The sequence below is a fragment of the Ixodes scapularis genome, unplaced genomic scaffold (genome assembly GCF_016920785.2).
Source record: "Ixodes scapularis isolate PalLabHiFi unplaced genomic scaffold, ASM1692078v2 PGA_scaffold4__175_contigs__length_147842914, whole genome shotgun sequence".
NCBI lineage: Eukaryota > Metazoa > Arthropoda > Arachnida > Ixodida > Ixodidae > Ixodes > Ixodes scapularis.
The window spans coordinates 144,031,116-144,047,359 of record NW_024609879.1 but is presented as its reverse complement, the minus strand read 5'-3'; the positions used below and the strand labels follow the sequence as shown (position 1 = coordinate 144,047,359).

The window sequence follows — 16,244 nt, the reverse complement described above, 5'->3', positions numbered from 1 at the left end:
AACCGGCGACAGCGGAGCGGCAGCTCAGCACGCCCGCATTTCACCGCGCCGCGGCGCAACACCTCCTTTGCACCAAAACCATAGTGCTGAATGAGATGCCGTTACCAGAGATGGCCAACGTTGGGCACAGATTGAACGCAACGACTGCGTCAAAGTTCGGCTCAACCTTGACTCGAAGCCGAGCGCTGACTCGGCACTCCTTTCCACTATGTGTCCAGTGTTGGCTTCCTCTGATTAAGCCATCTCATTCAGCGCTACGACTGTTATCTACCAGGTGTTGCGCGGCACCTCCTCCTCCCTGGCTCCATGCCAGCTCTGCGCGTGACTTTGCCAAAAATGATGTTGATTGGGGCGAAGCTCTGGTGGGTGCTGATGATACTGATCTTGTTCATAGGTAGTGCTGATGGTGCTGATTTTTTATTGCTCGTTTCATCCGTGACATCCCCAGCTCTTGAGTTACTACAACATCTCATAGCCCCCTACTCGTCCCGCAGTCATGGCCGAGTGGTTAAGGCGACGGACTAGAAATCCATTGGGGTCTCCCCGCACAGGTTCGAATCCTGTCGACTGCGAAACATTTTTTTTTTTAAGATGACAGATGGCATGGCAATCGGTGTGAGCACGGACGCCGGACGGACAAGGCTAGACCCTAAGGAGCTTCGCCCCTAAAATAAAAGGGCTCCTTTTGACGAAAACCCGGCGGTGTCTGTCAGTTTGTCAGCGCAGGGGAGAAAGGGAGAGGTTGACGCCTGCTCACGTCAGGCTTCGGACCAATGGGAGGGTCGCACGCGACAACTGACGAACGAAAGACACCGCCGGGTTTTCTTCAAAACCCGGCGGGGTCGGGTTTTCTCCAAATTCCGGCGTTAATCCTAACACTTTAAAAAAGTAGGCATTGCACTTCTACCAAGTCAGCTTCAGTGCGCAGCGATTTACGTTTACGTTGACACTTATTTTTACTTTGTTTCAAAGCCGCGTGCCCCTAGACTGCTTTCGACCAAGAGGACAGGAGGTTCCCCAAGTCACGAGCTTGCCGGGCGACGTCGTCGATTTGACAAAACTCTGTAGATCAATATATTTCCACGAACCGGAGATGGAACACTGTTTCGTAAGTCTGTCTTACCTTTGCTGTCCATTTTTAGTTCCATATATGACTGTCACCTGGGGAATGGTTCGCCCATTTCTGTCCGAATGTGATCGAGTGTTTGCTCGCTTCAAACCGCTTCGAAAGACTGCGTTCACTCACTGGCGCCATCTAGGGGGTGGCGCTGGCGCGCATCGATCTGCCTATGACCAGACCACAGTGTACGATATGCGACGACGAGATGCGTTTAGACAGCGGCAGCAAGGTCGGCGTACGATGTGTTTTCCCGCCAAATCTAGCGCGGAAACTGACTTGGTGCATAGGTCACGTGACGTAATTGTTTTTTCTCTAGCTGGTAACTTGAATGTCTAAACGTGATGCGTTCAGACAGGTAGACGCCAGGTCACGTGACATTCATTTTCCCGCCAAATTTAGCAGGGTATCTTCGTTTACGTGGGGATGGGCCCTAACAACTGCCGCTGTAACATAATTAGGTGAGGGCGCACGGCACAGCAAACGCTGCGACACGCTCGACCAGATAGAGTCCTCGTGGCGCGCGTTCGAGTAGCCTTAGCCGACGACATCGCCTCCACTGCGTAGTCACGGCACTCACTGCCACTCTTCACACCATTTACCATCATGTTTGTATTGTTGGAAGAATAATTTAGCGTTCATTTTCATTGTATCGTTTATAGTTTAATTTTGCACCCCCTCCCCCCCCCCCCCTTTTTTTTTCTTATGTAAAGCCTCCCGTAAGTCAAATAAACAAAATAAAATGAAATGAAACTTAGAGAGAAAAAAAAAAGTGTCTCAGGCGGGCGCGCGTTTTTTTTCGGGGGGGAGGGGGGGGGGCGTCTAAAGTCACTGACTAGCCCTTTCAAAGGCATGACTTCAACTCCGCACCAAAGATCTATCCGACTCCAATTCTCTTATAAAACTGTTATTGCCGCCACTGGGGCACGAACTAAAGCTTCAATATCAAAAAGTGTCTAACCAATAAGGGTAGCTCAAGTGCTAAGTTCTACAAGGTGTTGCGCACCTCAAAAAACACTTTAAAAACAAGCATGTTTCATTCACAGAGAAAGCATGGAAAACCGGGTCTGCGAGGTTAGCCGCATATTGAGGAGCCATTTCATGGCGCCGCTTGCCATCAAGGCGAAGAGTTGACTCTATCTGCCAACTGCGATGCGTGTGGTGTTCATATCTCGCACCATAAGCCACACTGAAGTTTTCGCAGTAATTACGAAAAGAAATCTACGAACTATCTATGAGCAATAGTCACTTCTCTTGGTATCAAAACTGTTTAAAGCACAAGGTGAAACAATGATGATTAACATACAGCAGATTGAAAGCGTTCCAGTTCTACCTAGATAACAACAAGGTGCCATTTCTTTTTAAGCTCGGTGCTGCGTTTTCGAAGCGCGGATTTGATTAAGGGGCTTTAAGGGGGCCATGAGATCAATTTTCAACTAATTCCTTTTAGCTTTCCGCTTCAACTCAAAAGCGAAATGAGAAATCAGGCAGTCGTGACGTGCTTGGGCACCGGAGGCGTTGGCTCCAAGCTTCCACCGTACTTTTGAAACACGCCATGGAACTCGTCCTCCTCAAATGACGATAAGTGCCGTCAATGCACTCATTGGCCACGAACGTGAATCCAGAAATTCGTCGACGGGTTGATTGTTGACAAGCGCAGTGCTCGTGCCCGATGTATGTAGCTGGTGTATAAGACGACGTGCTTTGGGTACCGCGGACGTATCCCAGTAATAAGGCGGCAAGCTTTCGAAACAGAAGACGTACGAAATAGTTCGCTACATTTTTTTTAAATTTCGTACCGAAAGCCAGGTTTTTGACTTTCTACCCCATTTTATTTTACCCGCTAAAGGATGCGCGATTATAGTCTATATGTAAAATAATTTATCTCGGTCCAAAATTAATTTTCAAGCCCCTTTCAGCTATTTCTCTGGTCGTGATTCCGCGTAAAAACGGGCACACAATCAATACCACTTAGAAGACAAGGCCCACCAGTCGTCATCACTTGTGGATCCACGCATCGCCGAGTAGCTTGCTTTCGCATCGCTGGCAGCGGGTCTTGCAGCCTCTCCCACTGAGCGACTCCAAAAGGAGGCGTCCAGTTCTTGCACCTTGACTTGACATTACTCGAGTCGCGACTCGACTCTATCGCTTGGCCTCGACTCGACTCAACTCGACTCGCCTAGACTCGCCTCTACTCGAGTCGCCTGTCCTCGCCGCGCCGCGCCTCGACTCGATTCGAACTGCTCGACTTACCTCGACTTGCCTCCACTCGACTCACTGGATTCGACTCAACTCGACTCGACTCCACTCAACTCGCCTAAACTTCCTTCGACTCACCTCGACTCGCCTCGACTTGCCTTGACTCGACTCACTCGACTCGCCTCGACTCGCCTTGCCTCCAATCGACTCAACTCGACTAACTCGACTCGACTCGCCTTGACTTGCCTGGACTCGACTGGCCTCGACTCGCCTGGACTTTCCTCGACTCGACTCATTCGACTCGACTTGCCTCGGCTCGCCTAAACTTCCCTCGACTCACCTCGACTCACCTCGACTTGCCTCGGCCCGACTCACTCGACTCGACTCAACTCGACTCTCCTCGACTCGCCTAAACTTCCCTAGACTCACCTCGACTCACCTCGACTTGCCTCGGCCCGACTCACTCGACTCGACTCGCCTCGACTCGCCTAAACCTCCCTCGACTCACCTCGACTTGCCTCGGCCCGACTCACTCGACTCGACTCAACTCGACTCGCCTCGACTCGCCTAAACTTCCCTCGACTCACCTCGACTCACCTCGACTTGCCTCGGCCCGACTCACTCGACTCGACTGCACTAGACTCGCCTCGACTCGCCTAAACTTCCCTCGACTAACCTCGACTTGCCTCGGCCCGACTCACTCGACTCGACTCAACTCGACTCGCCTCGACTCGCCTAAACTTCCCTCGACTCACCTCGACTCACCTCGACTTGCCTCGGCCCGACTCACTCGACTCGACTGCACTAGACTCGCCTCGACTCGCCTAAACCTCCCTCGACTCACCTCGACTTGCCTCGGCCCGACTCACTCGACTCGACTCAACTCGACTCGCCTCGACTCGCCTAAACTTCCCTCGACTCACCTCGACTTGCCTCGGCCCGACTCACTCGACTCGACTGCACTAGACTCGCCTCGACTCGCCTAAACTTCCCTCGACTAACCTCGACTTGCCTCGGCCCGACTCACTCGACTCAACTCAACTCGACTCGCTTCGACTCGCCTAAACTTCCCTCGACTCACCTCGACTTGCCTCGGCCCGACTCACTCGACTCGACTGCACTAGACTCGCCTCGACTCGCCTAAACTTCCCTCGACTAACCTCGACTTGCCTCGGCCCGACTCACTCGACTCAACTCAACTCGACTCGCCTCGACTCGCCTAAACTTCCCTCGACTCACCTCGACTTGCCTCGGCCCGACTCACTCGACTCGACTGCACTAGACTCGCCTCGACTCGCCTAAACTTCCCTCGACTAACCTCGACTTGCCTCGGCCCGACTCACTCGACTCAACTCAACTCGACTCGCTTCGACTCGCCTAAACTTCCCTCGACTCACCTCGACTTGCCTCGGCCCGACTCACTCGACTCGACTGCACTAGACTCGCCTCGACTCGCCTAAACTTCCCTCGACTAACCTCGACTTGCCTCGGCCCGACTCACTCGACTCAACTCAACTCGACTCGCCTCGACTCGCCTAAACTTCCCTCGACTCACCTCGACTTGCCTCGGCCCGACTCACTCGACTCGACTCAACTCGACTCGCTTCGACTCGTCTAAACTTCCCTCGACTCACCTCGACTTGCCTCGGCCCGACTCACTCGACTCGACTACACTCGACTCGCCTCGACTCGCCTAAACTTCCCTCGACTCACCTCGACTTGCCTCGGCCCGATTCACTCGACTCGACTACACTCGACTCGCCTCGACTCGCCTAAACTTCCCTTGACTCACCTCGACTTGCTCGGCCCGACTCACTCGACTCGCCTAAACTTCCCTCGACTCACCTCGACTTGCCTCGGCCCGACTCACTCGACTCGACTCAACTCGACTCGCCTCGACTCGCCTAAACTTCCCTCGACTCACCTCGACTCACCTCGACTTGCCTCGGCCCGACTCACTCGAGTCGACTGAACTCGACTCGCCTGGACTCGCCTAAACGTCCCTCGACTCACCTCGACTCGCCTCGACTTGCCTTGAGTCGACTCACTCGACTCGACTCGACCTGACACGCCTCGACTCGCCTTGCCTCCAATCGACTCAACTCGACTAACTCGACTCGACTCGCCTTGACTTTCCTCGACTCGACTGGCCTCGACTCGCCTGGACTTTCCTCGACTCGACTCGACTCATCCTACTCGACTTGCCTCGACTTGCTCGACTCGACTCATTCGACTCGACTCGCCTCGACTTGACTGGACTTGACTCGCCTCAACGCCCCTTGACTCGACTCGACTCAACTCGACTTGACTCAACTCAACTCTAATCGACTCGCCTCGACTAGACTCCCATTAGACGCCGGTTTGCAGGGACTAATTTCGAGCTCCGGCGTGTTTTCCGGTTTCGAGTGGGTTGGTTGGGGATCCAGTACCGATGACGCCATGAGCAAGCTTGATAAAAATTTTATTTAAAACTTGGATTTCACAATGTTTTTATAATTGGTCGGTATATGCGAAACTCGTAACATTTTATTTTGTTTTCAAACCAAAGAAAACCCTTTGGGGTTTTCTTAGTCTAAGTTCGCCGCAGGTTCTCCAGTCTGCAAAAGAAACGTGGCGTCTTTCTCACGTGTGGTGTAACGTCCCTTCCGTGAGCTCGCACAATTTTGCTCGCCCTCCGTAGGATTTTAGCGAAATCTGGCAACCAATCCTTGCCAAAATGAACGAAACACACGGTGTGCAACGTGTGCACGCACAAGTGAGGCATTGGGAACCGGGACTCTCCATTGTTCCCGTATACCGAAGGGTTAGCGAGCAGGGGTGGGGATTTAGCCCAGGGTCGATGAATTGTGCAGCGGGCGCAAACTTTCGCAATACGTGTGCTTTGAGCTGCGGTGCGCCACCCCCCCCCCCCCCCCCCCTGCCCCAACCCCTTCCAAATGTAATTTGACTTTGTGACGTAGCCTCTGCGTGCCACTATGACTTTTTAGCACCAGGCGAATTGACGTGTTAATGACATTCAAACTGAAGCGCCGATGAAATTCACGGCACTTCTTAAATCAACCCAGCGTATCTGCGTCAATCCCAAGACGAATAGAAATTTACGTAATTGACCACGGCTTCATTTACCTCGCAAAACCTTCGTTACACTGGCACACTTAACAACAGTTAACTCATCTTTAACCGCTGTTACGCTGCAACACAGTTACCGCACTATACTCTCGAACAGCTATTTCAGAACAAGTGAAAAGCGCGCGTGCACTGCTTTGATGGGTGCTCAAGATGCTCAAGTGCACGTGGGCCCATAGCTTTGACTGCATAGCCACAAAATGTTGTCCGCAGGCACTGTGGGCGAACTGGGGCTTAGCCTAACTGCAATTAAGGATGCCCGTGTAGCGAGGGTATAAGTCGGTCCGATTGCTCCACTCGAAGCGTCGACTTGAATTTGGAAAAAGGACGTAGGGAAACACGCGGTCATTTCTGCATGCTCGGCAATCGCGGTTCAGCACCCTCGACCGGGTTTCTCATGCGAAAAGATGAACAGTAGCAAATGCGCCCCTTTTACGCCAGAAGCTGAAACCGAAACCACAGAAGTCCGGAGCTACTTGGAGCAATCACACGATTGTCCGCCAGTATAGATGGTATCGGCAGAGCGCACTCAGTCACATTCAACCGCAAACGTGTGAATCAGACTTCGCTCTCAACGGCCTTGTAACTGGCTGTTGATTACGTCAGACTGATGCTGAGAACAGCAACGGTGCTTCAGATATGTTTAAATCAATCAATCAATCCACGAATTTCATATCAGACACTGATCGGATTTTTTTTTTTTTTTTTTCAATCTGGATTCTGTTTAACGTCATACACTCTCAGCGCACTCGATCTACTTTGTCTAAGTCACTTCCGATGTTGGATTCAAGTATTTAGATTTCGCGGCCTCTTTTTAATAAGGAATTCGTTTTATGGGTCGCTTTCTACGAGAAAATTGTCACGAACGATCGACACGCTGAGAACGTTACACGATGCAGTTTTCCTGTTAAATTTAGTGGGAGAATCGACGTCGGGACTTGACATCACGTGTCCTCTACACCAATCAAGTTTTCCCGCTCAATTTAGAAATTCACGTCACGTGACCTGATGTCACGCGATCGACCAATAAATTAATCACATTTCCTCGCCAAATTTAGCGTGGGAATCAACGTCACATGACCTAAACACAGATCCGGTTTCCTCGCTAAATGCGGAGAGAGAGGTAGACGTCCTGTAAAAAAATAAACTAATTCAATTTCTCCGCTAAATTCAGAAGAAAAAAAAAGAAGTTCGTGGTTTATGGAAGACACATTTGGGTGCTCCCTAGTCTTTGTAATCATGATCGAGTTTGTGGAAATATGTTTATAGCGATTAAAGGCCCTCTTCACGTGTTCTGTTCTCACTGCATTAAAGCGAGTCGTGTAATGTGACTTCTCGCGTGTTTCCTTCCGTATATCAAGCGAGAAGAGGTCACTGGGACGCACCGCCTCTTTCCAGTGTACGACTGCGAGTTAACCTGCTGCGTCGAGGACAACACTCTGCATCAATCATTGTATACAACTTCAGCAATACAAGGTCTTCGATGCGGCATCAAAAATAAGGTGAGCGTTTTCTGGCAGACAACGTTAAAAAAAAGAAGAGGAGGGGCACTAAACCACTTACTGCGATAGGCTCTTTATGCTAATAATTTAATCTACGGGCTTTAAGAATCTTAAAAAATAAAAAATAAAACATTAAATCATGCTTGGCCGATATTTTTACTAAAATTGGTATCAAAGATCGAGACACCAGAGGTCGCCGTTGGACGAGGCTTGAGGAAGGGCAGAACCCTGTCCTTCCTCTAGCGACTGCGCCTTCAGGTCTCAACGAGAGTATTCCGAGGCAATCGATCTTTGTTACCGATTGTAATAGAAACATCGGTCACACATGAATGTAATGTTTGTTATTTTAGGATGCTTAGGGACTACATATAATATAGGTTATGACCATAAATAGACTATCGCAGAAAGTGGTTTTAAGGCGTTCACATACGTACCTCTGGTTACGACGGGAAAGATTAAAAGCCCCTTCACACACTCACATTTGACTAAGACCGACTAAGTCAAGACCGGTGTTTCGAGTCTCTTGTGACTGCTTACCACCGGCTGCATTAAGCGCGATCCAAACCAACGTGTTTTTGTGCGCGCGTAGCTCGTGCGCTTCCCGGATATTACGTATTTTGTGACGTTCTTGCTGTTTCCGGTGCGCTTTCTGAGTCCCAAGCGTGCGCGTTCGTGAGGACGGAGTGCTTTCGGGCGAGCGGCCAGCATGTGCGCCAGACGGCGAAGAAACGCCTTCACCCATTGGCCGGGAAAGGGTATGGGAGAGGAGGACCCTACTACGTCACAGCGCGTTTTCGTGCGCGTTATGAAAAAGTTGAAATCATCCAACTCTCTTATGCGCACCCGGAAGGTGCATGGAATCAGCGCGACGTCACGAAATACGCAATTTCCGGGAAGCGCACGGCCCACCCCCGCACAAAAACGCGTTCGTTTGGATCGCGCTTTGAGCATCGTTCACACTCTTGCATCCGAGTACGACCGAGAGAGACAAGACGTCTTAGGACTGGGTGCGCTGCTGCGGAGCTGGTCAGACGTAGTAAGAGGCTTAAAAAACGCTATTGTCTCTTACGGTCGTACTCGGTTGCAGGTGTGTGAACGGGCCTTTACTGCACCGCCAGTCCTAAGCCGCTATAAAAGGCTTAAAAGCAGTCTTGTCTCAGTCAGCCGTAGTCAAATGCAATCGTGTCAACGAGCCAAAAAGGACCCCCGGAAAGAACTTTTTTTTTTAAATCAGTCTAGTAGGGACACGCGTGTCGCAAAATAAATTTTACGCAAACATTTTTTTTTTTTTGTGTGTGTGTGTGTGTATCACTGACGGGTCAAAATTATTTTTTTATTGCCCGAAACGATTGAAAACGATGCCTGGACATTGTCCTCAAGATTCGAAGCTTGGGAACGAAGTATTTGTGAATAAAAAAAAAATAATTTCCCAAAGCCAAATTTGAACTTCCTGCGCAATCTGCACCAGTGTCTCTCACGCGTCCGTGTCGTGTTCGCCAACGTTCCGCGATCAACCGCTCCGTGAGTGCCCCCCATCGCCGTGAGCAGACGACGCTTCACTTCCGAGTTTGAAGTTCTTTTAGGATCCTTTCAGCGATCTCAAATTCTTGGAAACGGTGTGAGGCCGAAGAAAACGCGCAGTGGACGTTTGTGAGCGATGGGAGGGGTCACGTCACGCCGGTTTTGCGTGAAAGGCTGCCCCGGCGGAGTCACAACAGAAACTACGGTACACAGACACCAAACCCAGTTGTTTGGACCGTGTGACGATTTCCTTTTAGAGGTTTCAGAGGACGTCGGGCACCTAAAAAAAGACAACTTCGTCCGATTCCCCGACTCACCGATCACCCTCAGTTCTACATGTGTCGAGCGCTGCCGTGTTTTTCGAGTGAGGGTAAAAATTAAGTCAGGATGCGACATCACTCCGGACTCCGATTTTAGGTATCTCAAAAATAAGGGCCGTAGTGCGCTCCAGATTGCGTTACAAAAAAAAAAAAAATGTTTTACGGATGCCGTTGCTAAATATTATAGATATTTCGCTTACAAAGCTTCTAAATTTCACAATCGATTACGACACAAATAAAAAGAAGCGAGGAGGTGAGGAGCGGGAAAGAAGGGCGCCTAAAATTGAAAGGCGCGCGCGTGTGCGTGAAATTCGTTAGCGCGTTCTGGTATCTTTTGTTTGTTTCTAGGTGTTTAATACTACAGCTTGCATCGTTTTTGACGACAAAAACAAATAGGGCCTTGAGGTCTCTGTGTCCCTTTAATGTCGGTTCAGACACCTGCGTTTGACTAGCCTGAGACAGCATTGAGACTGAAGAAACGACATGGAGGGAACAGCCCAGCGTGCTTCAAAGGCTCCGGTAGTGGGGTACGCGAAACACGGTAACGGTTTGCTAAAAGTCCCTAATAATATAACCATTTTCGTTTTTTTTTTCCGCCTGACTTAAAAATTGTGCAAAAAAGAAAAAAAATGAGAAGAAAAGAAAATGCGCCGCAAACACTAATTACAATGACGCTTAGAGAGGGACGTTGTTGTTTCAGACACAGCTTCGCTTGTCTCGTCGGCACAATTCCCAAGGACACGCTGTCGGCATAGCGACGACATAATTTAAACGACTACGGCACTCTTCCAACTGTCATTGTGGGAAGGGCTTGCGGCACTCTTTATGAGTTCAATTCTTAGATCGAGCGAAAAAACGCAAAAATTGACCGATTAATATCTTAGAAACCAACTTTTCGCCAATTTTTTCAACTGGTCTGATCTCTAATAATAATTGCCGTCAAAACTGCAATTGCAATGTGACCTCTAAGACCAATAATTAAGAAGTTCATTAACACGTTTCAGTTAATTATTAAGTTCGAATTAAAATCAAGCGCCCTGTGTGGTAAATTGTTTAATTAAAGAGAAATTCTTGATGTATCGCGCGGTGTTTACAGTCTCCCACCCATAGGCCTTTTTCTTTTTCTTTTTTTCTGGAGAGGGGAGGGGGGGGGACGGAGTGTGCATTGCGTGATATATAAGGTGACTCAAGCCACCAGGCTCTACCATAAATGAACCGTAAAAATCGACGCCCGACTAAGACCAGTAGCGAGGTGTGTTTGGCGTTCGTATTGATAGATGGCGTCAGGAGCAACGCCCGAAGGTTCAGCCGACCAGCGAAAGAAAGCAGACGACATAGAGAGGAAATCCGTTGGCAGCAAAAACGCCGTCGTTATGCAGATGCGTTTTTTTTTTTTTAGGTTTTGCTTTTTTTATCTGGATTTATTTTTCAACCAAAGGTACATTCAAAAAAGAAATTATGATCATTTTAATAAACCACGGTGGTCGCGAGCTGTTGCGATAAGGAGGTAGCGCCATCTATCAATACGAACGGACTTGGTCGTCTGCGCCGCCACCCGCCGTAGACCCTGGCAAGTTTCTTGGCCCTATTTTTTACAGAAAAAGTGCTACGTTTTGTAATTTTACAATAAAAATCCGACCTGTGAAATACAACTTTGACGAAAAGTTTAGATTGCTACGTGCAGGCGTCTATTTTTACGGTTCATTTTAGGTCGAGCCTGGTGACTTGGGTCACCCTACATATGCGATACAGGCTCTTAAAATATTTTGGGAGCTCCGCGTCCTTAGGACCAGGAAGTATCCACTCATACAGTCCTCAAGGCCTCCGCTGTTGTTTTCAGTCCTCAGCACCCTGAAAACAAGGAAGGGGAGGGGACGACAGCTACGAGGAGAGAAGGAATCCGTTCTGTTTGCACGGTTGATGTCCTCGCGGAAAACGAACGCGCGCTCCGCAACGTTTTCATCTCTTGGGAAGCCTACAAGCTCTTTTTGCCGTGCTCACCAGAAAGCGTGTCCTGTTTGTGCAGCCCTTAACGAGTGCTACTGCATTTGCAGTTTTGCGTCAACGGCGCTTGCTACAACCGTGAAGAATGGATCCACGAGCACCTTCCTAATGGTTCCCTCGACATCCACCCGTACGTTCCGCCCGAGAACCCGTCTTAAATGGACTCAACGTACGCAATAAAATGGCGATGGAAGAACCCTCGAACACTTCTGGGTCTTTATATTCCTAAACATGAACAACACATAGAGAGCAAAGCACTGATCTCTACGACGAGTTTTCTGAATCTTGTCTTTCCTCTCCACAATTGCGGACACGGAAAATTTTCGATCGGCCATCGCCATGTTGGGGAGCCGGACTATACGTAACGCGGGGCATTCTTCGTGCTCAATCACATTTTTTTTTTATCAGTGAGGATTCTTAATTTAATCTTTGTGCAAAGCTGCAGTCGCTCTGCTCGTACAGACATCAGACTAAATGCACGTTGTTCGTTGCAGACGAAAGGTCCGGACTATCGCCGGACGTGCCTCAAGCACGACTTAAAAAAACTCGAAAATGAAAAATAAAAAAAATAAAAGCCTAGATAGAAAGCACTAGTTTTTTTTGTTTGTTTTTTTTTCACACACGAAATATATATATATATATATACTGTGCAATATTTACGTTGTTAGATGCCATTTAGTTGCAGGCATAGCCCTGCTTTAGATCCCGTGCACATAACGATAGGTGGTTAGCTAAAGCTAGGCGCCTTTTCTCGGCTCTCATCCTTTGGAGGGATGATTGACGTGTGAAATGTTCGTTGGAAACTTGTTTTTCTTTTTGGCCGTCATAGTATTGTTACAGACTGTATTTTCTTTTTCAATGTTTGAGAAACAAATAATCTAGTAGTAGCAGTTAGTGGTGAGGGTAGCGGAAAGCCGGAACATGTTGGCCACTCCTTTAGTGGGGGCGAGTTAGTTCCGGGGAAGGGAGGGGGATGAAAGGGGAGATGAGAAAAAGTTAAAGAAAGAAGAGAGGTAAAGAAAAAGAACAGATTGAAAAGAGAAGGGAGGAAAAAATGGAATGAAAAGGGATCAGAAAGGAAAAGGAAGAAAGAATAAAAAATAAAAAAAAACAATTGGTCAGCAGTTCTTGTGGCTCGGTTATTGAAGTGTTGCCATCGCCCAGTGTATGTCAGACACCGGGGTTAGAGGCGGTCAAATAAACTGGTGTCCTCCAAGAACCTGAGAAGTGCGGCGAATGTTCTCGAGACATCGCGTGCAGAACCTGTGGGAAAAAGAACGTCCTGTGTTGTAGCACTTGCTACGCCTGCTTGCCGCAGGCCGTCGAGAAGCGATTTTCTTTTGTCCGCTAGAGTAGGGCAGGTCCAGAGGAGATGGTCCTGGTCCTCGAGAACATCACAGGATGGACAGTTTGGGTTTATTGTTGGGTCCATACGGTGAAGGGCTTTCGCAGTAAAGGCACTACCAGTGCGAAGTCTGTGCAGTAGAGGAGCGGAGGCTCGGGACAGCTTTGGAGGCACGCGTGCGGGTGGCTTCCCTGTAGAGACGCGCGTGTCCGGATGAAGTTTCTCTATTTCTTTGTGAATAATAAGTCTGGACTCATACATTTTTGGTATAACAAGTGTTGGTACATGAATGTGGTGAGCTGCATTAGCGAGACGGTCGGCTGTCTCATTGCCCGAGATACCGACGTCTGATGGCAGCCATTGGTATGCTATATGCCATCCTTTAGACTCTAGGTTTCTTGCCATGTGTCCAATGTATCTGGCATATTGTGGGGCGTCTTCAAGGCTACCGAGAAGTTGTAAAGCTATTCTGGAATCTGTGAGGAACACTGCCTTTCCACTGTGAGGGATACTGTCGAGGATGTCAAGGCCTAGCCAAAGGTTGGCAAGTTCGGCAGTGGTAGATGTAGTGTGAAAGCTCAGTTTCCTTGATTTGGCCATTTTTAGTTCCGGTATAAAAAAAACTGCAGTGGATGATTTGCGGCTATGAAGTACCGAGCCGTCGGTATATACACGGATCCATCCTAGAAAATCCACCTCAATTCGGTATTCTGCGAGGGTCCGAGCGACAACTTGGGCTGTGAAGCGTTTGCTTCTGAGTTCCGGAATAGATTCACTGATGTTCAGCGGCGAGGCGTAAGGTGGTGGTGCCGGGTAGATTCTATCTAAGGGGCCCACAATTCCTCCAAAGTCTCTAGCGAGAGATCCAAGGCGAGATTGAGGACAACTTCGAATATGGTTCAAGAGGGACTCTGTTGACCGGCAGGATGTTTGCCTTGCGATGTGGCGAAGTGTCAGCTCTCTGCCGTGGTTCTCGACAAGGTTGACCCTCGCTTCAACCAGCGTTGGAATGTTCGGGGAGTATCTCGGTAAACCCAGACAGAAGCGAAGTGCAATCCTTTGCAGGGTCTCAATGGCTGCAGACTGTGCATTGCTCAAGTGAATCAGCGGCAAGGCGTATAATAATCTCGAAAGAATGAGGCCTCTGTATAACTGTAGCATCATGACCTGAGACGTTCCCCACCTGCTGCCCATCATCATTCGAACGGCATTGAGGTGGAGGCGACATCTGATCAGTGTTGCCTTGACTGCAGGCTTCCAGGAGATGCGGTCATCCAGAAGAAATCCCAGGTAGGAGTACGTTCGGACACGTGCTACATCTGTTCCGTTAATTGTGTAGATTTTGTTGATCGATGCTCTAGCCGTTGGATGGTATTGAAGGGCAGCTGTTTTGGAGGCGGAAAGCGTAAGGCCTAGTCTAGAAATCTCGTCTACAACTATAGTCAATCCGTCCTGGAGGGTTTGTTGCATCTTGCTGTATACCTTAGTCGGGGCGGTAGTCCAGAGGGCCACGTCGTCAGCGTATATTGCGATGTTAATGACAGGTCCCGATGACTTCATACGCCGTAGAGCCTCAGGCAGTGCCGCCATAGCAGCGTTAAATAAGAGGGGGCTTATAACACTGCCCTGGGGAACGCCTTGGGTTACCGTACGTTGGGAACTTCGAATTCCACCTAGGCGTACGTGCATAGACCTTCCTGTAAGAAAGGCGCGTACGAATGCCAGAGCTCGGCCTGCAACCCCGAGCCTTGTAAGCTGAGCAATAATGGTTTCGTGTGGAATTGCAACGAATGCTTTCTTAATATCGAGAAATATTGCTGTTGTTGCTTGCCTTGTTGCCTTCGATTGTTCCATGTCTGATACGAGGCTGCCGATCGCGTCTGTCGTACAACGTTGTTTGCGGAAGCCAGACAGCTGATTAGGCAGGGCGCCCGATGTCTCGAGCTGCCAGTCAAGGCGCCGTAGGACCATTCGCTCCATCACCTTCCCTAGACAACATGTAAGGGATATCAGTCTGTAGGAGCTGGTGACACCTATCGGTTTTCCTGGTTTATGAACGGGAACAACCTCAGATCTGAGCCAGGCAGGAGGAATATCAGACGAGCGCCAAATATGATTTAAGTATTCCAGAAGGCCAGGAAGCGTCGTATCATTAAGGTTACGAAGCGCTTGAAAAGTTATCCCATCTGGGCCTGGTGCGGTGCGTTTCCGAGAAGAACGCTGAAGAGCATGCTGTAGTTCATTTAGCGTGAAATCGGAGTTGCTGGCAACCTGCGCTGGCGTGCTGGTAGCAGTGGCTTCGACAAATCCCGGTGGCGGAGCGGGAGCAGAGGTGAATTCATCAGCAAGGAGTTCCGCGGCTTGAGGCAACGTGATGTTCTGCGCGATAACAAGGCCAAGGACCGGTGAGCGGGGAACAGCATGACCCGCCAGGATGCGGGCCATTCGCCATGCTTGCCTTCCGCCACCGGGAGAGTGAAGGGTCTCACATCGCTGTCGCCATTGTTTCCGTTGTAAGCGCTTGGTATGCCTACGAAATGCCGCATCAATCCTTCGATAGCGTTGTATATCCCCTTGTCTTGATGTTTTCAAGGCACGTCGTTGTGCTTTGCGGCGCGAGGCACGTAGCCTTAAGTATTTTAGGTCCGCGTTGGGTCTATATATAGGAACCGTAACTCTCCGTGTCGCTTTGCAGAGCGCCTGAGAGATGGCGGTCGTGTGATCAGTGGTGCCAGTAGATGTTATATCTTCGAAGTACACTCGGAAGGCATCCCAGTTTGTTACAGAACAAGTCTTGTGGGTGACAGGTTTTTTCTCTTGGGAAGTAATTATAATAGGGAGATGGTCACTGCCCCAGCTGTCGGGTTCGGCGAGCCAGAGCGCGCGTACTGCAGCGGTGGCGAAACTCAGGTCGAGCACACTGCTCTCTACGCCAGGTCTCACAAAAGGTTGCAGTGCCGTCATTCAGACAGCGGAGGCCAATAGCTGTAGTGGTATCCTCTAGAGACCGGCCACGAGCGGACGTTTGCTTGTCCCCCCAGGCCTCGTTGTGGTCGTTAAAGTTTCCAAGGATCAGCGTGGCCGGCTTACACCGAGAAAGGATCGTGCGT

The 16,244-nt window shown here is 49.6% G+C and overlaps 2 protein-coding genes across 2 annotated transcripts in view; one reads left to right on the top strand and one right to left on the bottom strand.

Moving 5' to 3' along the window:
- Window positions 1-11,947, top strand: part of LOC115311291 — a 47,474-nt gene extending 35,527 nt beyond the window's left edge. Inside the window, exons 10-12 of the mRNA XM_040209405.1 lie at window positions 973-1,108; window positions 7,804-7,944; window positions 11,840-11,947. Coding sequence (XP_040065339.1) covers window positions 973-1,108; window positions 7,804-7,944; window positions 11,840-11,947 — 385 coding nt within the window. The remainder of the gene's footprint in view (window positions 1-972; window positions 1,109-7,803; window positions 7,945-11,839) is intronic.
- A 1,025-nt stretch (window positions 11,948-12,972) lies between these two features.
- On the bottom strand, window positions 12,973-14,724 carry LOC115328948. The gene has a single exon (XM_040209407.2). It carries the CDS (start codon window positions 14,722-14,724, stop codon window positions 12,973-12,975), a length of 1,752 nt encoding a protein of 583 aa, XP_040065341.2.
- Window positions 14,725-16,244: the final 1,520 nt, after the last annotated feature.

Bases quoted from the DNA above. Each gene is read 5' to 3' on its own strand.
- LOC115328948 (XM_040209407.2), bottom strand. From the start codon at position 14,724: ATGGCGGCACTGCCTGAGGCTCTACGGCGTATGAAGTCATCGGGACCT.